At 33.2% G+C, this 26,041-nt stretch overlaps 2 protein-coding genes across 2 annotated transcripts in view; one reads left to right on the top strand and one right to left on the bottom strand.

Moving 5' to 3' along the window:
- Positions 1-21,140, bottom strand: part of LOC133179711 (probable serine/threonine-protein kinase dyrk2) — a 31,688-nt gene extending 10,548 nt beyond the window's left edge. Inside the window, exon 1 of the mRNA XM_061314403.1 lies at positions 21,135-21,140. Within this exon, the coding sequence (XP_061170387.1) occupies positions 21,135-21,140 (6 nt within the window). The remainder of the gene's footprint in view (positions 1-21,134) is intronic.
- Positions 21,141-22,803: 1,663 nt separating this feature from the next.
- Positions 22,804-26,041, top strand: part of LOC133179708 (mucin-4-like) — a 38,210-nt gene continuing 34,972 nt past the window's right edge. Inside the window, exons 1-2 of the mRNA XM_061314401.1 lie at positions 22,804-22,834; positions 22,994-23,011. Of these exons, the coding sequence (XP_061170385.1) occupies positions 22,804-22,834; positions 22,994-23,011 (49 nt within the window). The remainder of the gene's footprint in view (positions 22,835-22,993; positions 23,012-26,041) is intronic.

Here is a 26,041-nt window from a genome sequence, read left to right as displayed (position 1 = left end):
TTTCAGGGTAAAATTCATACCAGAAATCCAGATGTAGAACCTAACATCAGACTCAGAAATTAAGTAGGATTTCAATAGATTGAATGAGGAATGATTTGTATACAATGTATGAATGATTTGTAATATAATCTTTATTATCATCAGTTCATTGCCTTTATCTTTAAAACAAATTTTAATGAAGAAGCATATATTGAAATATTTTTCACCCTTATAAATAATATACTTCTTATTCAAACGCACAATGAACTGCTTCTTAAGCGAGTGTTGATGCAATACTCCTTTCGGATTTCCATGGGCCACTAAACAGTTTTTCCTCCACTGTATGTCTTAGTTGGTGAAATGCTTAATAAAACGGGAGGTCAACATTACCGCTACATTACGAAAAATTTCAACTCCTTACCGCTACATTTTCTCAAATTTTCGGGCGATCATTAGCGCTACATTTTATCAAAGGAACTAATGCCGACAACAACTCATTACCGCTACATACCGAATTGGCCAGTAATGGCACGGTATTTGAGTTCCATTCAATATAATTCACTCACCATGTAGTGAAGTACAATTTGGATCTGAATTATAATCAAAATGAGTATACATGTATATGAGTCTGTTGTCGATTTAGCGTCACATGAATGTCATGGCTACTATTGAGAAGTTTGTCACAAATCGCGTCAATGCAGGATTAGTTATCAATGGATATAAATCCTCATAAATAAGACTTTTAAACACTCCAAAGCGTGGAGATGCAGGGAAACAGGTCTTATGCGTATATATATATATATATATATATATATATATATATATATATATATATATATATATATATATATATATATATATATATATATATTGTGCTGTACACGCATAAGACGCTGGCTAAAGAAAAAGGCAGTGTTGCGGTAATGTATACTTTTAAATGTAGCGGTAATGTATCCTTTTTTGTAGCGGTAATGTGCATGTAGCGGTAATGAAAATTTTGAAAATGTAGCGGTAATGATACGCACCCAATAAAACATACTTTATACCACAGATCCTGGTTAATGCAGACACGCTCCAGTGACAGCTATACATTACTCATCGCCTTTGTTGTGGAAATGTAGCATTCATACACGACTCTGAAAATGAATTGTGGTCACCGCAGGGAACGTGCCTTACTGTTGCCTGGTGACCTGACTTTTACACACTCAGAAAAAGCAAAATGACCGCTTTGGTTCTTCCTTTCATTAAAAGTTACTTATAACGACCTTTTAAGGTGAATTCAAAATTCGAGTAAATTTTAATATGAACAAAAAAAGGGGATAGCCACAGGCATGCCCCCAGAAAGACTACTTATCATAAGGTATGGCTAGTGGTTTTACAATAAGCATATATGATTTGTGGTAACCGAAGTAATTCTGGTCAACTGAGGACACAATGTTGACTGACCACCACGTGTGACAGAATCGATATCTAGTATATAGGAACCTCAAAGTAAAGGGTCAAGGGGGGGAAATCCCATCGTATTCAAAAGGTTTACGCATTTGTCATAATGATGAATTTTACCAATTACTTGTCATCTCCCGCGTGGCGCAGTGGTTAGAGCGTTTGCTTTAGAGTCGCGGAGTAAGGAGTTAATCCTTACATCGCGGGTTCGAATCCCACTGCGGGACGTTCGGATGAGACCGTATAAACCGAGGACCCTTGTCGCAATAGGTGCTGGGAAAAAGATCCCTCACTGCTCAATGGCCCTGACTGCCGAGTATAGGTCTAAATATCCAGCCCTCCACCGACAAATGTTGGCGTCTACATATGTGTGAAAAATTCTCCAGAGGAATGTTGAAATAGCTGCTTTTATGATCCTTTTTTTTTCAAACGAATATTTTTTTAGTTTATGTATCAAATCTCAATAATTCAGTAAAGCTTTTATTTTATTTTATTAAATTGTTAAATCGCTATGTAATCTTTCTATTGATTTTAAATTAATAATTTAATTTTCATTTGTACTAATAACAAACCCGACACACCTAATTCAGTTCATCTCTAGAAACATCGCTAAACAAAATGCACTAAATATTTGTGAAATAATGATTAACAGTGCAACATTTAACTCCGGACACGACATAGTCCGGACTTTTTACTACCATTTCTAATTATGTTATCCCAAAAAAATTTATAGTAGTTGGTGGGATTTTTTAGCAGTATCACATGCTCTCATGTTGAACTCACAAAGATCTCTAGTTTAAAAAATATTAAGTCCTAAATATCAGAATCCCATGGGATAATGGTGGGATTTTCAGTCCTAACAACTATCCCACCTTTCTCCCATGGGAGAAAAAGTATCAGATGGGATATTTTCTCCCATTAGGATATTTTCTCCCACAAATTTGTTCAAATGGGATAAATCCCACGGATACTGATCAGTGGGACATTTTCTCCCATTCATTGTCAAACATGGGATAAATCCCATTGATAATGATATGTGGGACATTTAATCCCATAGATATTCAAATATGGGATAAATCCCACATGTAAGTCATGTCACTGACCGATATTGCATCGTAAGTACAAGTTTATTATCAAATTAATAGATATACATATATAAAACAATGTGATTTCTAGTCCTCATTTAATGTAGGGCCAAAAAATTCACAGATATTCACTTACAGATGGCAGGTTAATACATATCTTTTTTAAAACAAAACCTGTTATTGAAGTAGATATAACATCTAGGATGATCAGGGTGTAATTATTTCTTATTGAAATTCATTAAGAAACATCAAAGTTAAACATGCTTTTTTTCTTACCAGTGCACTAGCTAGTTGTAAAGCAATATAAAGTTAACATCCTAATGTTCATGTCTTCCATTACTATGATATATATTTTAAAATCATGGTTACAGCAAAACAAGACTAGAAGAAACTTGAACTTAATGACCAGGATGTTTATTCATATACCACATTTTCATAATTCATAAATAAATCCCCACTCCTCTTGGATCCCCCACTCAAAAAATTGGACCCTTCAATCCACCCTCAATTTTTTGAATCCACATTACTCAGTCATATTCAGTTTAAAGTTTGAAGTCATTAGATTTACTTTTTAAAATATTTATCCTCATAAGATTTCATTGTAAAACAATATATCATTAGAATAAAGTTCCTCTCTCTTTGGATCCACCACATAAAAATCTATATCCATTCCCAGTTAGTCAAAGATAATGCATGCATGTACATGTATATGTTCTTTGTATTCAATGTCTGCATGGATTTTTTTTTTCTAATTAAGGCAAATAAAGATTAATTGGATCCACCACCTAAAATATCTAATCAGTTCATTGTTCACTGACAGGAACTGTAATGTTATATAGCAGTTGAAAGTTACTGTTTAAACTTGAAAAAATACTTTTAATTTTTAGTTTTAACAATCCGTCCATTTATTCTATTGGATCCACCACCTAAAAATCTGAATACCTCAATCATCTCAGTCTGATCAAATGTCGAAAATTACAGCAGATTCAACAAATTTTGAAGGGAAATACAAATAATTAAAACAAGCAACTGAAAGAAAAAAAAATTCTCAACCTCTACTATAGGTTCTGAACTGAAGACTTGAATTTGCTCCATCCATTAATATCACACTATGTATAAATATTAACCTCAGCTGATAATTCAAATTCTTTCAGTTGAAATTCAAATCAGTATAAAATCAGTTTTTAAACAGGTTAAAATCATGTCAAAAGAAATCTTATAGGGAACCAATGTGTACAAGAAAGGTGACCCAATACATCAATATCTTTTAAGTACAGTAAAACTAATCAAGCACAGATAAAGAACTCAATGCATTGATGATTAAATCCTTCTGATTATACATCTCAAGACCATGATATATACAAAGTATCTAAACTATCTATAATATGAAAACCTTATTTATTTTTAATATTTCTTTTTCATGGTAAATATATAGAAAAAACACTATAAAAACTAATATGCACTTTGGTCATTCAAGGTCAGTGTATCAAGGAAGCTCTAATAAAAAGAAAAAATATTTTTCATAGCTATAATATAGGTACATTGTAGTAATGACTACTAGTAATTTTTCTCCAGGAAAATGTTCAAAGACAGTGAAGTATTAGAGAATGGAAATCACTGTTGTTTACATGTGAATAATATTTTGCATGAACATTTCCCAAATGGATCAAATTTTATTCTTGGTCTCAGACTAATATAATGTTATGAATACTTAAAAATCTGTTTCAAATCGTGTCAGTTACTATATAGAATTCCATTTACTCCATTCTACATAAAGGGCAGTTTATTTTTACTGAATAAAAGGCCCAACTTTTTTTTTATCATATGGTTACCCGAGGAGAGGGAGTGGTCTTACAGACTGGTGTTATTTACCTGGAGGGCCCTAAACTCAATATGCCAATAATCCATATACACATTGCATTATACAGGAATCTGTGTGTTTCTGTAATCATGCAGTCAACAATACAATATACATGTATTTCTTGTCTAATTTTGCGTAAAACAAAATAATAATATTTATACATGTAACCCGGCCTGTATACTGAGTTGCAAAATCTGCCTATAATACTTGTATTTAATATTTTTATGAATATACATATTTAAAAAAAACAAGCATTCTGAGAGTATTGCATTAGCAATACTAGTCCCCTACCGGCAAGTGTAATCTGGTTCCCGTTAAGAATTGAAAATGCCATAATTCCGTCAAAAATCAATGAAGCGGAACGAAATGCAAACTTGATCTATAACTAATAAAGATAAAGTCACATACCAATAATCAGCTAAATATCTGAAAGTGTTAAGAAGAAAATTGCGGAAAACCCGTAAAAATTGAAAAGGCCGTAATTCCGTCAAAAATCAATGAAGCGGAACGAAATGCAAACTTGATCTGTAACTCATCAACATACACTCACATACCAAAAATCAGCTCAATATCTGCAAGCGTTTAGGAAAAAAGTGCGGAAAACCAAGTGGGACAGACAGACAGAGGGACAGACAGACAGACAGACAGACGGACAGCTAGACAGACAGACGGACAGACAGACGGACGGACAGACTCAGAGGAAACCTATAGTCCCCTCCGGTTTCACCGGTAGGGGACTAAAAAAGAAATTACTAGAATATACTACAGAGAGATGGATTACTTCAATGACATAAAATATTTTAATTGTCAGTAAAAGAAAGGCATGCATACTTGACTATAGGTAACATTTAGATATATATGAAGTTTTGAAAAAAAATAGTTTCTCTTGAGGAGCTCAGGTTACAATCATCAGCAACATATTTATTTCTATCACACTGGTGCCTATGTTCATTTTCAAACTATGACATTTTCCCCACTGTATGGTGTTCATAAGTATTTTTTTTTAGTCCCCTACCGGTGAAACCGGAGGGGACTATAGGTTTCCTCTGAGTCTGTCCGTCCGTCTGTCTGTCTGTCTGTCTGTCCGTCTGCCTGTCTGTCTGTCTGTCTGTCCCTCTGTCTGTCTGTCAGTCTGTCCCACTTGGTTTTCCGCACTTTTTTCCTAAACGCTTGCAGATATTGAGCTGATTTTTGGTATGTGAGTGTATCTTGATGAGTTACAGATCAAGTTTGCATTTCGTTCCGCTTCATTGATTTTTGACGGAATTACGGCCTTTTCAATTTTTACGGGTTTTCCGCAATTTTCTTCTAAACGCTTGTAGATATTGAGCTGATTTTTGGTATGTGGCTTTACCTTGATTAGTTATAGATCAAGTTTGCATTTCGTTCCGCTTCATTAATTTTTGACGGAATTATGGCATTTTCAATTCTTAACGGGAACAGAACCAGATTACACCTGCCGGTAGGGGACTAGTATTGCTCATGCAATACTCTCAGAATGCTTGTTAATCTATTCATTTTAAATAGAAGTGTCCTGGAAATTGCTATAATCCACCCTTTACCCTTCCAGACATATTACCTAATTTAACTGTAATGAAAATGTATAGTGTGAAAATCTGATTTTTCTGACACACAGTCCTAGCTCTTTCAAATACAATCATTTGATTTTGACTTATTAACACTTTCTTTGTTAGGCATTGGTGATCAAAATCCAGGAATATATATTTTTGGCAGATCCAAGGGGAATGGGGTCAGGGTTCAAGATTTTAAAATATGTATTTATGTATTTATATTTTTTTTTTATTTCACTGTAACATTATAAATATCAATACATTAAAATCAACATGTACTGAATATTATCAGTGGGATTGGGATCCAAAATACTTGTAGGTGGATCTGAGGATAATTTGTAGTTTCACTGATCATATAAAAGATTGATTGACTTCAAACATTAAGATTATCGGTCACATAATCAAGATCAAAATTTTTTTTAATTGGTGGATCCAAGCGGAGCGGGCATTAATTAAATTTTTAAAGGAGTAAGAATTAAGTAAAAAAAAATTTAACTAACCTTAACTAAGTTAATTTCAATGTCAAAACTTAAATTCTTTCAACATAATAAGTGTGTGATTTGGATATCTGTTGTGGATCAAAGGATATATATTTCATAATAATTGTGTACATACTGAATGACTTTAAACATTAAAAGTCATTAACTATATTTTGAGACATTGATGATCATGATCCAAACTTATAAGTGGTGGATACCATGGGAGTTGGGATCAAAATTTAGCATCAAAATTCAAACTTTTGAGGTGTGGATCCAAGAGGAGTGGACTTTAAACTATTAAAGGATTTAAGAAAAAAAATTATATTTTTTTAAAAATTTAATTGGTTCAATGTTAAAATTTCTCCCATTGTAATATTAGTGGGTGATTTGGATATCTGTTGTGGATCAAAGGATTTTTAAAAATTCAATAATCATGTTAATTAATACATACTGAATGACTTTAAACGTTAAAAGATTAACCATACATTAGTCAGAGATATAAATGATCATGATCCAAACTTATAAGTGGTGGACATGAGGGGAGTGGGGATCAAAATTTTTCAGCACGTGTGAGCAAGATCCAAACTTTTGAGTGGTGGATTCAAGGGGAGCTTGAATGATATGCATTAAAGTTTCAAAGGATTTTGAAAAAAAAAATGTTTTTTTTTTAAATAACTGATACTTCAATGTCAAAACTTCTTTCACCATAATATTAGTGGGTGATTTGGATACATATCTGTTGTAGGATTTTTTTTTAATTTCATGTTAATCAATACATGAATGATTTCAAACATTAACTGTATTTTGAGACATGGATGATCATGATCCAAATTTATTAGAGGTGGATACAAGGGGAGTGGGGATCAAAAATTTGTCAGCAGCTAAGAAGAGTGAAAAAATATCTAATTATTTTCATATCCATAGAGAAGAAAAGCTATTTGGACACTGAAAGATTTATGTTGTATTACTTGTATATGTCATTATATATATATATATATATATATATATATATATATATATATATATATATATATATATATATATATATATATATATATATATATATATATATGTGTGTATATGTTAATCAAAGTACCGATATTACAGGTAAAGCATGTTTCTGTACATGTAAACAGGTTTTAAGAAATATCACCTGTTCAACATATATGTTATCAGTGGATCATACGAATTTATGTCATATGTACTTTAATAATATTTAAAAAGCAAATTCAGTGTTGTTCAGTAGTAAGACATGGGATTTATCCCATATTTAAATGTTTATGGGAGTAAATGTCCCACATATCATAATACATGGGATTTATCCCATGTTTGACAATAAATGGGAGAAAATCTCCCACTGATCAGAATCCATGGGATTTATCCCATTTGAACAAATTCGTGGGAGAAAATATCCTAATGGGAGAAAATATCCCATCTGATACTTTTTCTCCCATGGGAGAAAGGTGGGATAAGTGTTAGGACTGAAAATCCCACCATTATCCCATGGGATTCTGATGTTTAGGACTTTATATATTTTAAACTAGAGATCCTTGTGAGTTCAACATGAGAGCATGTGATACTGCAAAAAATCCCACCAACTACTATAAATTTTTTTTGGATAACATAATTAGAAATGGTAGTAAAAAGTCCGGACTATGTCGTGTCCGGAGTTAAATGTCGCACTGTTGATTTCAAAATGAAAAATTCAGGAACTGTAGGATAAATACAGACAGGAGTATTATAACGAGGTATTTCTTTACTTTCAAAAACGAAAGACAACTCCAATATGACAGCTGATATTAATCTTAATTTTCCCACCCTTTTTTATTCAATCTGTCTGTGATCTAATCTCATGAACTGGTACATGTACTTTTTGTGAAATTCCTCATATAGTCCTGGTTGAGAATAGAATTAGAAAAGCAGTATTCTTTTCTATGTAATTGTCTGAGTAATAGATGTGACACATGTATGTGTCTGAGTGACACATTTGCTTCCAACAAACAATAACCCCATGGGAAGTGTCGTTTGTTATGTCTGAGTAATCCGATCTCAAGTCACAGTAGATTCACTGGCACCACCAAACATGCCAACGGGAGACCAACAAAGAAAGAAAGAAGGAAAGAAAGAAAGAAAAAAGGAACAAAAGAATTAAAAAAGCTTCATTATCAATTCTTCCTAAATTATAGATTAAGTAATAGTTATATTAAGTAAAAGTTAGCGGTAAAGAAGGGGATGCCACGGGAGCGAAGCGACGGAGCCCCTTCTTAATCGCTGAACTTTTACTTAATTAATACGATCTAACGTACTTAGAACATAAGCCACGTTTTTATTGGCTGATCCAAAGTTCTGCGCCAATCAAATTAATTCTCTCTTTCGTTTTTGTGTATCAAAGTTTGATGTCACTGTGAACATAGAATATTCTTAACGATTGTAAGATACTGTTTTAACTCTTAAACACATAAAAATAAATTGCACTAAAAAAAAAATATTTGCCACTGGGTGTATTTGATCCGGGGACCTCTGGATTGTTAAGCGGGTGCTTACCCACATGACCAGTCACACCTTGCATAGAATGTCCATTTAATTAATACTTATATAGATATATGTTTCATTTAAAATTTTCAGAATCTTAGATCAGCAATGATTTTGAATGATAGAAACTGGTTTATTAGGAATATTACTATAGTATTAAATTGATAAAAAGTGATTTAAAAAAAAATATTTTTCAAAATATAATGTTCTTTGTCTAACATACTTCCTGTAATTATCTGAAGCCATATTTGCTTTGTTCGATCTAAAGAAAAATACATGGAAGATCTCTTGGACTGTTCTGCAATGTAAGTGAAATTGTGGCATAAAATGTTTGATTTTTATATATATAACAATGCAGTGTATGTGATAATATGAAATATTTTAATAATTCTGATATTTTTATTGGGTTATAATTCATTCATTGTTTATGTAACAATTCCAAGTCAAACAGTTCAGTTATTATAATATTTCTATTACAATCATTTCTCAAAGAGATAAATCATGAATATAATGATGTAATTCAAGATTTTCAAAGTATATAATATATTTCCAAATACAGCACGTTTATAACCAAGGTTATTTTTTTATACTGAAACCTTTACACTTGATAAATAGTAAATATGATGTCATTATTGATGACAGGTGGATGTGAACCTAATTGTGTTACTCAATGGCTCAATTACAACGTACACCTCCTGTTCAAATCCTTACTTAGGGTATGTGACAATCATAATATTTTATTTTTATGTCCATATTATATTAAATGATATTTATCATTATTATGGTACATAATGAAAAGTAATATATATAGGTATCACATATGTTGAATATCATGAAATTATTTATCTGTTTCATTTATTATATTCAACTGATGTAACTGTGTAATAAGGATATAATTTTTAGAAATAAGACAGAAAAAGTATTATTATCTTTTTTACTGTGAACTGTCTTACACTGCATTAACTGTCATTGTATTTATATATTTATATATTATTGTAGAGCGGTACCTTTAAAAGAAGTTTCTTAATAAATGATTGAAACCTCATCAAATCCTGGTTACACGATTAAGTGTATCGCTATTATTTAGCGATTGCTGATAGGACGAAAAAGTGTGTTATGTTAACGTTCTAATACGAAATGAGAATTCATGTTTTCGTAAAAAATGATATGATAAAGTTTTCAGTTGCCAAACTATATGCACACAAATACCTGCCTTAGCACTTTAAAAAATATCTTTAGTTAAACCAAGTATACCCTTTCGTTTAATGATTTGGGAGGTCTTAAGAATCATCTGTTTTCTGTTGGTATTTTGAGACGCCTAACCTGACGTTTACTACAGATTAATATGAAAAACAAAAAAAAATATCTCAGAAATCAAAAACCCTGATACAGGATACTTACTTTTTCCAAAGACGAAAGATTTTTTCCACATTATCAACATATACAAGAGATGGTACGTCACGGGCAGTACTACTAGTATCTTTGGAATTCCTGAAGTTATTATTCATAAGAATAGCAAATTATGAATCATTTCACGAGATTATTAAATAAGAAATTGTTATTTTGTGATCAAGAAATGATACACAATTCAATTTTTACAAAAGAAAATTAACCATATGTGTAAATATAACTATATAAATATAAATACTTAATTGTTTATTGCACATGGTCAAAATTTAGAAAATGTAATATAGAGGTATTTTGAATAAATATGTTCTGTTAACTGTGTTTATATCGTTAGTTTGAGACTAGTGAAAGCAAACAGAGAAATTATATCCGAGAACTTGCATTGTCGCGAGCCAGTGTAGCCTTTAGCCTCCTACGACGTACGGTCAATGAGCCGGAACTGATGCTTCATAACCGTCACGATTTATGTTCAGAATTTACAAGCACTCTTCTACTTCCTATAAAAATTATTGCCCCTCAACAGACAACCACGGACAAATTCCTGGATTCTTATGGGGGAAATATTGTTTATTTACAGAGCTATTTTTATCCATGATTTTTTTCTTGGATATTTAGAGCCATTCTCTGTTATTACTTAAACCCTTGAATAGGAGCCGTGGCATGCAGTCACTGAATTTCTTCAAACACGGCATGTTAAAAAGTATTCGATACTATAGACTCATATCAGGCAAAAATTGGTTGCAATGCGTAATGGTTATCACGGCAATATTCACCGAAAGGGTGAAAAATAATGTAGCATTCCTGGACATATTCGGAGTCCCATCATTTACGTTTGCAGCAAAAGCAGAAAAGTGACTGATTCCTAAAGTCAAAAACTTGATGTCTTATATGCATGATTATAATATTTAGAAAACAACTATTAAACATGTTACCATGGAAACAAAGTATTAAAAACCAGTGATTGTATAAATTCATTTTGATAAGTCATACATCCCAAAAATGCTCTCTGTGTTACAAAGACTCCGGGACTTTGCAGTTTCCATTTTCTGTTTTTCTATGAGATGGCAGAATGTCTACACGTGCTACCATTTCGATGAATTGATGTATTGTATTCTTGGGTACACGTTTTAACCTGTTTTTAATTAGTCTTACTCGCACCTGAATGAATTTATGGAACAATAAAAGAAGTATTTGAGAAACTACATCACATCTTCTTTAGTCAAATTTTGCTTAGTTTAAACGATGCATAGTCTCCAAATAAATAAATAAAAAGTTGTTATACCAAATGAGTTTGTTAGAATAGAGAACAAATAATATTTTGTTTATGTAAACAAAACAAAAAAAGAAATTTGAAGAATGGGACATTTATTACGACCAACGAGAGTTCTGAGATACAATGGATGACATTAAACGCCGACAGAAAAACAATCATGCATCCTCCTACAATGGCGGGAAACTTTACCACGCAGTGAAGTGGAACGGATGTCCAGAGCCTGTCATGGTTTATGACCTTAATTTACACAGATGATTCTGCTTCTTATACAAATCATCTTCTCACTCGTATACCGTCGGTATGAGATCTTATAAATCACAGTAAAATCCCGATCTCAAGCGGGGGAGAAGAAACGTATTTACAGATTTATTATAAACCATGAATCATGCTGGAACAGACATATTAATGCATATTCTACATACAATATATTGCATAACTTTTTTCTCTGATAGCTTCTTGACCTAGTAATGTGAAATCCTTTAATACATGTATATACGGGGGATCCACTACTCGACAAAAATACAAAAAAAAAACTTTGCGCTTAATTAAAAGCAATATTTGTTTCAAACTATGAACGCGACACACAATGCGTTCTTTGTCAAGTTCAGTACCTTGGCGTAAGAAGATACATGAACCGTATGAAAGCATGAAAATAGACACCTATAAGCTCATATACACGCACTTTTCCTTAACATTTTTGACAAAGTGGTTAATTTATTGAGAGGACTAGTTTGTAGTAAGCTTAGATACAAGTGTTACGGTGTAAAATATGACCTTTTTGGAATTATCATAAATTACTTTGTGGACTAAATTTTCGGACTTTGTGTAAATTGTTATTAAAACCTTTTGTATATTTCAGCAAATGTGATAAATTCTACATATCCTTAATCCTACCCGAGGCACAGCCAGAGATGGACACTTAATCCCTTAATTGATTTCTGTTTATATTTATTGACACTTAATCTTTCATCTACTTTAATTCTTTTATATACATGCCGCTAAAATGTCATCATTCGCTCAATAATTGTTTAATACTTGATTTCTTAATACTTATTGTTAATCCTTTTATTTTGTTCTATCATTGTTCAATATGTATGTTTTGTTGTGAAAATTTATAGTCAGTTGGAATCAGACCTTTACTCATGTAAAAGTTATTCCATGCTGATGCTACATAAAAGTACCAAAACTATAACGCGTGTTGGCTTATTGGAGGTTTTATGAATCTGGGTTCAACAATAAGAGGAAAACTCACGGTTGGCCCAGAATTAGAATTTGACGGACAAATTCATACAGTAATACACCAAATTTATCCTCAAAAAATGTGACCTACTTTTGAGTCAACATGATACGAGGTTCTACGATGTATCAATTGACAAGATATGATGATCCTTGTACTTATAGTAAGCAAACTATTATCTAAGTTTTAATAAAACATAATTTTTGGTCAACTTTGAAGTGCTATTGAGACCACACCCTTTGTCCCAGGGTGATAACTTGAACAAGTTTTAATCCACTACATATCCCTATCATGTATGTAAGTTTGGTGATAATCTGGCCAGTGGTTCTTGAGAAGAAGATTTTTTATCAACCAGTCCTTTTGTTTTTATTTTCCTAATTATCTCCCCCTATTTGTTTAAGGGACACATCCCCGTTTTTAGTATAAATGAGAGCCCTTGGGTCAAACATACTTTTTGACAAAACTGATAAAAATAGGACGAAGGGTTTTTAAGTTATGGCCCATATTCCAAAAAGTTGACGCATACCCCCTTTCAAAAGCAATGCTACGTCACTGGGCCGGACGTCTTTGTTTGTGTTTGTATGTGTAGGGAGGGGGAATAGATATCTGGTCTATTGGTCTGTGAATTGTAACTCCCCATTGACCCAGCCAGGTCTGTGTTCTCTAGGAATGTAAATTAAAAATTTAGTGGGCACAACAATACAGAAATTCCTTTAGAAGCAAAAATAAATAAATAAGTAAATAAATAAATAAATAATAATAACAATTAATGATTAAATATGAATAAATAAATAAACGTCCTTAGACTTTTTTGAGGGGGAGGGCGCACAGCTCCTTAAAAATCCTTTTTAAATTCAATAACTATCCCCCCCCCCCCTGGAGTTTCTGCGAAAGCTACTCAACATGAGTATATGCTCCCAAGATCACCAATTAGATAACAATATTTTTCTCTCACTTAATTATTACGTTTTACATATTTTTCTTATTGATAAACACAAACAGTTCAATAGAACGATTTAGGTTGAACTTTTCAATGAGGGTAGAAATTCATGTATGTCACCGTTGTAACGCAAGATAACTCGTGCGCACTTAAGGAGAGATAACTCCTGTCCCCCAACCTGCAAGCGGTACCAGATAGCCTCAACCTATTTTACACCGTAACACAAGTATGCATGTGCGGATCTAGCAGGGAGTCAGGGGGTGGGTGTTGGGTCCTGGGATTTTCAGAGTTCTCAGAGAACGAGGACATAATTGATTGACATTCAGCAGAAATCTGAAAATTGAAAATATCAGTGATCTGTTACATGACATTTTAGGGTACTTTTGAAGTATCGAGTTCCTGTGAAATAGGAAAGGGAAATATTTTTTTCGATTCGTGTTTTGATTTGCTAAAAAATAACTTGAAATAAGGCTAGATAAGTCATTTGGTAGAAAATGTTGCATTTATAAATAAGTTTTTCTAAAAATTTGCTATCTCTGGATCATCTCGCCATGCTTTTAAAACGTTACGAGTATTTATGTGCATTTTAATTCGAAGAAACGAAACAGCAATTGTTAAAAAAAAAACAAAACAAAACAAAACAAAACAAAAAAAAAAAAAAACAAATGGAGAGAAGACCCAGAGATGATAAAAAAATTATTTTCCCATGAATATTGTGTAAATGCGGTGATTCATTGTCGTTTTAAATTCTTTTTATTTGTGTAGCGGTAATAGATCAGCAGTATCCGTTACCAGTCCAGAACAGACTGAGAAGTTTTTGGTTCCATTATTCTCGTATGCATGGAGGTTAATTTTGTATACAAAAAAATCAAACCGTTTCTTAGTTTAATTTTATATACCGATTTATTAAACTTTGGTTCAGTTGCACCGAGAGCAAGAGAAATTCTTCCAACCTACTGAAACTTATATTTTTACATTTTACGATATCCTTTTTTTTTCTTTAATCTATGGTAGTGTTACTATGTGTTACAATATACAATTGAAATATTACAAGGTATTTCAATGTATAACATGTTCCTATGCGCGTAATTTTGTATACTGAGAAATCACTAATTTTGTATACTGAGAAATCACTAATTTTGTATACTGAGAAATCACTAATTTTGTATACTGAGAAATCACTAATTTTGTATACTGAGAAATCACTAATTTTGTATACTGAGAAATCACTGATTTTCATGGTGTTTTATTTTCATGGTTTTCGAGGTATAAAGAAAACCCCGATTTCATGTCTACTGTGACCAAGGACATTATATGTAACAAGAGGCCCATGGGCCACATCGCTCACCTGAGCACATTGGCTAGGCAAAAGCACAAAAGCACAAATCAGTTCAGTATTGAAAGGGTTACCGGGGGGGAGGGGGGGATACCTGATGATGCTTCCATGTCAATATAACAAATGGCTTTGTTGTACTTGAGTAAATTTTGAAAAATTTTTCCCATATAATCCTTTGTAAAAATTTGATCCCCCATTGTGGCTCCTCCCTATCCCAGAGGTCAATATTTGAAAATTTGAATCTACACTACCTGAGGATGCTTCCATTTCAATATGACTAAACATAGCTTTTCTGTTCTTGAGAAGAAATATTTTTTCTGCATGTTCTTATGTAAAACTTTCAATCCCCCATTGGGCCCCACCCTACCCCAGGGGTCATCATTTGAACGAATTTGAATTTACACTATCTGAGGATGCTTCCATATCAAAATGACTAAACATGATTTTCAGTTCTTGAGAAGAGGATATTTTCCTATATGTTCCTATGTAAAATTTTCGACCCCCCATTGTGGCCCATCCCTATCCCCGGGGGGTCATCATTTTAACAAACTTGAATTTACACTACCTGAGGATGCTTCCATATCAAAATGACTAATCATGGCTTTACAGTTCTTCATCAGAAGATATTTACCTATATATTTCTATTTAAGACTTTGATCCTCCATTGTGGCCCCGCCCTACCCCAGGGGGTCATGATTTGAACAATCTTGAATTTACACAACCTGAGGATACTTCCAAATAAATATGATCAATCAGGGCTTTGCTGTTCCTGAGAAGAAGATTTTTAAAATTTTTCCTATATATTTCTATGTAAAACTTTGATCCTCCATTGTGGCCCCGCCCTACACCAAGGGGTCATGATTTGAACAAATTTGAATTTTTACAACCTGAGGATGCTTCCACATAAATATGACCAATCAAGGCTTTGCTGTTCCTGAGAAGAAGATTTTTTAAAGATTTTTCCTATATATTTCTATGTAAAACTTTGATCCTCCATTGTGGCCCCGCCCTACCCTCGGGGGTCATGATTTGAACAAATTTGAATTTTTACTACCTGAGGATGCTTCCATATAAATATGACTAATCAGGGCTTTGCTGTTCTTGAGAAGAAGATTTTTTAAAGATTTTTCCTATACATTTCTATGTAAAACTTTGATCCTCCATTGTGGCCCTGCCCTACCCTCGGGGGTCATGATTTGAACAAACTTGAATCTTCACTACTTGAGGATGCTTCCATATAAATATGACTCATCATGGCTTTGCTGTTCTTGAGAAGAAGATTTTTAAAGGTTTTTCCTATTTATTTCTATGTAAAACTTTGATCCTCAATTGTGGCCCCGCCCTACCCCCGGGTGTCATGATTTGAACAAACTTGAATCTACACTACCTGAGGATGCTTTCATATAAATATGACCAATTAGGGCTTTGCTGTTCTTGAGAAGAAGATTTTTAAAGATTTTTCCTATATATTTCTATGTAAAACTTTGATCCTCCATTGTGGCCCCGCCCTACCCCCGGGGGTCATGATTTGAACAAATTTGAATTTTTACTACCTGAGCATGCTTCTATATAAATATGACTCATCATGGCTTTGCTGTTCTTGAGAAGAAGATTTTTAAAGGTTTTTCCTATATATTTCTATGTAAAACTTTGATCCTCCATTGTGGCCCCACCCTACCCCCGGGGGTCATGATTTGAACAAACTTGAATCTACACTACCTGAGAATGCTTCCACATGAGTTTCATCTTCCCTGGCTCTGTTGTTCTTGACAAGAAGATTTTTAAAAGATGCTATTAATTTTTCACTAATTCTTTATTATCTCCCCTTGAAAGAGGGCATGGCCCTTCATTTGAACAAACCTGAATCCCCTTCACCCAAGGATACTTTGTGGCAAGTTTGGTTGAAATCGGCTCAGTGGTTCTTGAGAAGAAGATGAAAATGTGAAAAGTTTACGACAACAACGACGCCGACGACGCCGACGCCGACAGACAACGGACAAATTTTGATCAGAAAAGCTCACTTGAGCCTTTGGCTCAGGTGAGCTAAAAACATACGTGTTAATCCGGGACAAATCGTAGACAATGATCAAAATGCCTCCAGCCAGTTTGAACTTAGGGTGTCAAAGGACTTCAGGGTGTATGTAATTTGTTGTTTTGTACATATTTTACAGTTAGCGGCTGGCTTGCGCCAAGACAGACACGCTGGACAGCACTCTCGTCCGCTATATGGCAGAGCCTGTCCATATTGTTAATAAATTGTTATTGCCGTATATTTGGAGTTCCGTCTTTATATTTATCTGCAAGATTGGATGCACAAATTAGACGGTTAAATCTACCACGAAATGTAAAATGTCATATTCAAAGCTACTCAACACTTTTTCATCCACGAAATAAATTCCCCACGAACCCGGTCATAGTTTTATATTAAACCACGAAAATCGGACCCCACGAGAATATGTGATTTTACAGAATGTAAAGTCTGCCCAGCTTTTTTCAGCCGACCAGTCATGGACATTTAAACTACATGTATAAAGGTTTTGTACACACTTTACTGCAGATCACACGCCAAATACGTCCATCTTCTTTGTAGATCACCGTCTATGAGATTGATCAACCCGATATATTTCTGTAGACAGTCAGTAACAAACCTAATAAGGAATAATGCCTAGTATACTTTTTGTTGCTTTGCAGTTGTGCATGTAAACGGGAAGACGATTTGCAGTGGAATTTTGAATTTGTTTTTCCAAAAAGGTCTAATATAAGATGTATTGGTGAATTATCATTCGATGACTACCTAGTTTTCGATTTTTTAAAAACTTTTTTTTCGGAAATATCTGTACTTTCAACTTGTAAATTTACCCGATCGGATTTAAAGATTGATATAGAAATGTTTATGCATATTTTCTCCCGAGTTAAACTGGCTTTCTTCAGATTCTATTCATCTACCTGTATTTTTAACTTTTAACGCCTTTTATGGTGGCCTTATCTAAGAAAGACAACTTGTTTTTGTCTTTATTTTGACAATATCATAAAATACCTCAGGGACAAAAAGTTTTTTTTTTAATGGAGAGCTGTATTTTGGTTAATATCATGTCATTAATTTTAACAATTGAAATACAATTTTTACAGCGATCAAATAATAAATCTCAAAGTTATTAAAATAATAAAAATTTTCATTGTTCAAAATCTCGTTGTACACATAAAAACAAAACCTGATTAAATAATTGCCGATTTTTAATGGTTAAATCATCAAATATTTTTGGACCAGTAATATTCCAATTTAAAAGTGAGGGGGTTTGCGTTGTATTTTTTTTTTATTTGATTCAAGCTTTGTGAACAAACATTTACTTAGTTTTTTTTTTCCTTTGCACAGTACACCAAGAAAGACAACTCGTGTTAAAGTCGTGCCTGTTTTCGTACAAAATGACCCCCCCCCCCCCTTTCATTTTATCATGATCGTCGAAATCACATGTGAGTTTGATCTGAACATTAACATGATCATAGATATAATTGAGTTTTGTGATTTTTTTTGAGTAAGTTGTATCGATAATTTACTTTATGATTTTTGCAAGTCTCATTTCATGTATACTATACGAGGATTTAATGGCAGTTTATGTAATAATACTACGAGTTAATTTAGCGTGGAGAGCTATAGGATATTTTCACAGGCCCGATAAAGGCGGGGGGATTTTCTGAATATTATTATTTATTTATTACTTAAGACATACATCTTATCGCATTTCAACATATAATACAAAATATTACAAAATGGCATTGTATAGCGGTCCTTATTGATTACAAAAATATAATACAATATAACCATAATGATTTCATGGAGAATTTGTGGAATTCACTACCAGGAGGAGCAGTCGAGGCCAAGACCCTGGACAGCTTTAAGACCCAGCTTTCCAGTGCCAGCCACTAGAATCACACCTGCGTTTTTATCTTTTAATTTTAAAGTTTTATTGAGCACTTTACATAGACACGCACCCCTCACGCAGAGTGCGATAATACTTTAGTGGTTTTGCACTGAACTGGAAGAAGAAGAAGAATTACCATATGATAGAATGCTTTCTCTCAGTTTAAAAGCAAAATGAATATATATCCCTAAATTACAAAGATCATGGACATTGCGTGTACCTAATAATTGTACAAATTTAAAAACAGATGGTTTTTGCCAGTAATACAATATATATAATATAGTATTTTGCTGTAGTACATTTTCATTTAGTTGCTGCCCCCCCCCCCCAACACACACACTTTTTTTTGCTGTAATGTCGGAACATTGGCATTTGGGGGGGGGGAGCCCCCATTCCCTTGAGAAACCGTTGCTACGGGCCTGATCTAAGATAAATATTTCTGACGGACAAATACCAGAAAGTTACAGGGATATCCTCTGTAAAAACCTTTTAATAGCTACGTTTACGATTTTCCTTCCCTTCACGAAGAGTGCTTGGTCGCAGGTTTCGGGTATTTTTTTCTATTATTATACACATTCCAAAGCATGGTATTCAGCATATAAGCGTATTAATCATATATTCCATTGCTGCTCTTTTACCTTTACGGGTTAATAAAGGATTCCTAATGGTTTATTTCTGTTCCCTTGAAATGTCACTGTTTCAAAATCTTTGCCTACTGACAGTCATATTATGACCATACTAAAAGGAATTTCTGTCGGAAAGGCCCGAGAAGTTGCGATTGTGCTATCTACCGTATTTTGGAGGCTTTAGAGAATTTAAGCCTCCTACTGGATTTGCTGTCGGTACTTACATATTCATGAAAGCGTCATAAAATCTCTCAAGTTAAAGATTAACTGTAGCTGCAGACTGTATCTCCCTGGAACGGAGTATTCGGATAGACATACCAGAGCGCTACAGAGTCATTCATTGTAAAAATATTCGATTTACAGCAAGGTTATCTGGGGGCAAGTTTCGGGATATTATTTCTCGCATTATACACAGTCCCCAGTTTAAAGCAGGGTATCTGTTGATTAAACACATATTATACTCCAAGTTCTTATTCTATTTACCTTAACAACGATTTCAAACGACCCTGGGGCCTTGTTATGCATGTCACTATTTCAGAAAGTTTACTTACTAAAAAACTGGGTCAAACTAAATAACACAAGGTAGAGAAAATACATGCATATGCCGAGAAAATCTACTTTTGATATTTGGGGGGGGGGGGGATTTCAATTGATAAATTTATCTTCTATGAAGGTAAGTAATTAATTAGAAATAGATTAGATGAATAACACGATAGGTATAGAGATTTTCTCATGTACAATGTGCGGAAGAACAACCTATGATGTGTTACGTAGGCGTCCGTAACAACCCCCCTCTTCATCAACATTGAAATAAATGTAGTTGGGGAAGGGGGTTGGGGTTCTAATCTATAGAGCCTGGAGCTTTACTTCATTAAATATAAAGATATTACCTAAAAATACTACAGAAGGGACACTTTATCTATCCAATTCTTTATTAGATAGGAAACGACTCCATTTTGTATAAAATTTTAATATCCGGTTATTTTTATACATTAGAAGTGGGTTTTTTTTTTAGCATGCTGGTAAGGCTGGAGATTTGTGGGTGGCAATGGAGAACGCATAACCCTCCATTCACAGAGTGATGATGCTAAAATAATGGACTACTTCAAGAGGAGGCAGTGTCATTCCAAAAGGTAGTGGAATTTTTATAGGACGTAATTTCGTAAAGTATATCTTGGTTATAACTGGTATTATACTATAAACTTCTTAATAAACCTTTCATCAGCAAATAATTTTCAAACAGAAGAAAAATATATGTGGTCTCGATTTCTCGCCTAGAAGCGCTATCAATGTTATTCTCTAGACAGACATAGCATACAGCAATATATTGGGATCACTTTTCTTTTTGATTTGAAGTAACAGGTAAGATACGGAGATAGTATTATTCCAGGTATTCTGGAAAAGTTTTGCACCCACGGAACTTTTACAGTCGTTCCTTTTCTGACCGTCATGCCTTTATATTAAGCTTCAAGTCTGAGGATGCCGAGTAGTTCGCGCAAAAATTGTGGAATGTTTAGCAAACTATTCCCAGAGATATGAAATAGCTGAAATTAATTTTTCGACGTTTTCCTCCGTATTGGTGATTTAGTCAATAAAAGAACAATGACTGTGTTAGAGAAATTGTCAAAATAATAGGATAAATGAGAGAGAGAGAGAGAGAGAGAGAGCGTAAAATCCTTACATGTATTTGGAGTTTACCTAGCTGCAGAACTGTAGCGTTATGGTTTTATATTTTAGTCTTATGGTCAAAGCCTAAAATATAAAACCATAAGGCTACAGTTCTGCAGCTAGAGTTTACTATGAATGCACCCTATATAAATTGATAAACACATAAATAACTTCGCCATGAAGTAGTTGAAGGAACGAGGAAACAATTAATGATTAGAAAATCAATTATAATTACATTTTCACTAGAAATGAAATTATATACTCGGAACTGTAAAAAAAAAAATTCTAAATCCCAAACTAAAAGTGGACCTGGGCTTGAAAGTAACTTATAATTAACTGTCAATTAAAAGAAAGGAAAACCATGTCCGAAATGTCCGGCAGCACGATCAAAGCAGCCAGTGATCTTCATCTATATTTAGATCAAGTCGTGGGGTTACTAAATGAGAGCGGTCATTTTCGTCCCTTGCTAATTGACGTTTATGTTCTCACAAGAGGATTGTTCGAGGACTTCTTATGACACAAGCATGCCCAATCTGCATATTCTAAGAGGCACCCAAGGGGACTACGAATTCAAAAAATGAAACATCGGAAACTAACCATAATTCATTTTTCATTTTCCATCTCTTTGTAAACATTCTCCGACATTTAAAACCATTTTTTTCTTGTGTTTTTCCATTTTTTAACAATTTGTACATAACACAGACAACATTAACCTTTCTTTTCTGGAAAAAAAAAATTGCAATAGAAAGAACAGCCTTGGGATTTTTTTTTATGTTTTGTAAATAAAAACACACAATGAATATAAACGAAATGTATTCTGAGACAATCTTCACAAACTTTATACAAATATTAGAAATAAACACATATTTACTAAATATCCATGAGCATCCATATGAAAAAATCCCTTTCGTGTTCCCCTTTTACAAAACCAATAGGTACCATTTTATATGATGCGTAAAATCAGCAACACAAAAGATCTCTTTTCCAATCCTTTAACGTTTGTTGTTCGTGTGGAATACGTCATCTCATTTCTTGTGCCACGAAGAATGTATTTCTAACATTTAACCATATCAGACATTGTCCAGGATCGACCGACATTTGGGGTAGCTGTAATTATTTATAAACGGATTATTCAAGTCAAGACTTTTTCAGCAACAAAGATTACAGTATGAATATACAAATGAAAAACTGTGTTTTAATTTTTGTAATTTTCACTTAACGCGAACAGGAATAGAGACAGTGGGCATCCCTGCCTTACACCACATCTAAGGCGCCGCTTATTTCGGACACAATATTATCAGAGCCTGTTCAGTCCTGACGTAGTCGTCAGTGCAGGCGACTTTTCGACAGATTCACGGCTTTTAGCCGTATTTTGGATTAATACTTTCGCTTTCTGAATTTTTTATTGTTTGTTTACAAATTGTGCAATATTATTTCATACCGAATATGAGGAACCTTTTATTATTTGCTGCAGCAGGTAAGGGCGGTTTTAATTTCTTTACTATTTTATCAAACTTTTAAAACTTTTTTCCTTACGATTTTTCTTTCTTTATTTGATTTTTTTTCCCTTAAATTTCAAATGTCCTTGGAGCTGCATTAAGTTATGTTTTAAGCTTTATGTTAATTTATTTTTCAGTGTGCTGTTTTCATTTAGGTAAGTGACTTTTTTAATATAATACTATTTTAGTCATGGAAATAAGTCATATTGATGATATTTAACACTTGCTCAAATGTATATGCTTGAAAGTTTCTTTTGCAATTATTATTCTTAAAATATTGGATGATTTTTTTTAAACTTCAGTTTAATATCATTTAGAAAATAATCACTCAAATATCAGGGAAAACAATTTATGCTTAACAATTGTTTAAAAGTATTCATACAGAAATCTTTCAATCTTTTAAGTTAAAATTAACCATGATTTAGGTCTAACGCTCATCACAAAGCGTCCATAAACGAATCTTTGTGTAATACAAGATTCTGTCTGCATTTGCAAACAAAATTTAAGGTTTTAATGAAACCAATTTTGTAACTTATTAACAATACTTTATAGAATTACACATTAATTATCGTGTAATTTTTACAATTTATTCGCGTAAGTTATCGCTTCAGCACTGTGACCTTACGTCACAATAGACGTCGTACTGTAAATATATCCCCCGCGGCCCTTTTTATAAGAAGCCATTTGTCAAGGTGTAAATCATGAGCATCGGATATGCACATCAGGAGAATCTTTGCGGGTTTTATTGTCAATTTAAGTTGTCACGTTCTAGTTTATGGGACCTAAGTGTACAAACTGTCAGGCCTCGTGATTGCTCGACCCCTAGACATAAAATCACATAAATTTGACGTTTAACTGTTTAAGAACATTTATGACTCATGTAATTTTTATTCGACCTTTCAAAACTTATCATGAAAAGGGCATTTATTGTCTTTTAAGATTTTTTTTTCTGCCGTAAAAGTGTGTTTGGATGAAGGAAATGTATTAGTTCATTACATATGCATACCGATTATATGTATTATATAATGTATATTTAGCAGATAGGAATTTGATTTGAAAACGATTAAAATAATTTAATAAATTTGATAATTTGCCGTAAAGATGATAAAAGTCAAATAAAAGGATGAAAAATAATTATGACCTGTTAGGTTTTTCGCCCATCGCAAATTTATACGAAACTGTCACTAATAAAATTACCGTGAATTTACCACTTAAGTTAAAAAAAGAAATTCGACAAAGAATATGAAAATTTTTCTGAGATACATGTATTCATTCTTTAATGACTGGATAAGTTAATTCTCTTTGATAAAAAAGAAAGAAAAAATCAGAAATATAACTTATTTGAGAATTTAACGATAAAACTCATTCTTTTCAGAACTACATATATCTTGCAGGGTGAAATCATCAAAAAGCAAAAGGAAAACTCCAAAAACATTCAAAATGTATTTTTTTTTTTTTGATAAAACGGACAAAAAACATATATACCATTTTTTTTAAATCTCAGCATTTAATATTCAGACACGTTTTTGAAACTATGACTTTGTTTTACTAATTATGTTGCAACTGATAATTTTGCTAAAATGGAGCAAAAATTTTATTACGGCAATTAACAAAGAAGATGCTTTATAATCAATCACTTACATATAACAATGTATCAAAACGTAAATTCTCTTTTGTCTAAAGTGTTTTAAAAAGAAGATTTATTTCCTTCAAAACTACATGCATTTGCGTCTTGTCAAGCGTTTTTACGACTTCTCGTAAAATGTGACGTACCGCGAGATTTTTATGAGATTAAGGTGAAGACAATTACAGCGTCGGAATTATATCGTCTTACTCTGTGATGGGAACTTTGTCTCCACCTATAAATAAAGCGAAAAAAAAATGTTCTGAAAAAAAAATACCACGAACTGTTCTCTCAAGAAAACAGACACTTTTCATATACTACTTCCATTCCGACTCTCCCTTTCAAAAAAAGAAGGTTACCCTTGGATATAAATAATATTAATGTAATAATAAATATTTATGTCTTATTTTACTTTTGTAATTTATTTAAATTCTTCAAAAGATATTAATCAAAAAATTGATTTGATTGTTCTCCGTAACTTTGTATAACTGTACATGTCTTCATTTCTATGAACTACGATGTTTCAACCACTATTCCATTTCAACTAAATGCTATGCTAAATGAAAAAAAGTTTAATTAGTGTTATTTGTCTATTGGTAACTGTTATGTTGTACATTTTGAATTTACGGGGTGGCAGTAATATTTTATGCCAGTGTAAATGATACAAACAAGTACAGCTAAATTGAGAGAGCAGTCGTCAATGTTCAAAGGAAGCGCTAATTTTGATTTTCGTTTATGACGTTCATTTAACCTCCCCATCCGTGGTGTTTTGAATGCTGAAGCTTTCCACACACCTAGTAGAGAAAAGCTTTTCATCTAAAAAGCTGAAGTATATATAGACATAGGAGGCCAATGGTCCTTTTTCATGCTGTCTTGGAGAGTTTATAGAAAAAAAATGTGTTATACATACGTTTAAGAAAACATTAACGCTTTTTGTAGAGGACTTCTCTAGGAAAAAACCTTGATAATCATTAAACTCTCTGAACTATGTAGAGACATTGCTGGTACAACATTACATGTACCTCTAGTTATGTGGTCAGTATTGGCAAGAGAGTGGAGGATTGCAGTTTGTGGTCGAACAACAGTGATTTAATTGTCCCCGTCTCTGCCAGTCATGCGTATCCACCAAAAACTCGTACAAATAACAGGTTGTTTACCAAATATATCGCCTGCTTACGTAAATAGATACATAACCATTTACAGATCTGTCATAGTGATTCATTTATACTAAATAGCTACCTTTCAAATCTATCATGAAAAATGACTAAAATAAAGTTCTTCAAAGGTATAAAATATTTGGTGCTCAGAGCTTGATCTTCACTCATTGGCAAAATCTCTGTAAACCTTCAACAGATAGAAATGTGAAAATGTGCACACAAAGCGAATGTTAATGGCTAATATCAAAAAAGCTCAGTGCTCGCTCTGCGATTGGAAGGTCGTGTGTTTGAATCACGGCCGCAGCTGACCTAAGTCGATAAAAAGGTAGTAACTGTTCCTTCCCCAAGCGCTCGGCACTTTGAAGTGAAAGTTGCTGGTCCCTCGGATGAGAACTTAAAAACCG

Source organism: Saccostrea echinata, unplaced genomic scaffold, assembly GCF_033153115.1.
Source record: "Saccostrea echinata isolate AGI-Se365-2 ecotype Australia unplaced genomic scaffold, CSIRO_AGI_Sech_v1 ptg000005l, whole genome shotgun sequence".
Taxonomy (NCBI): Eukaryota; Metazoa; Mollusca; class Bivalvia; order Ostreida; family Ostreidae; genus Saccostrea; species Saccostrea echinata.
The sequence above is the reverse complement of the archived record's forward strand: the minus strand, read 5'-3'. Positions and strand labels throughout refer to the sequence as shown.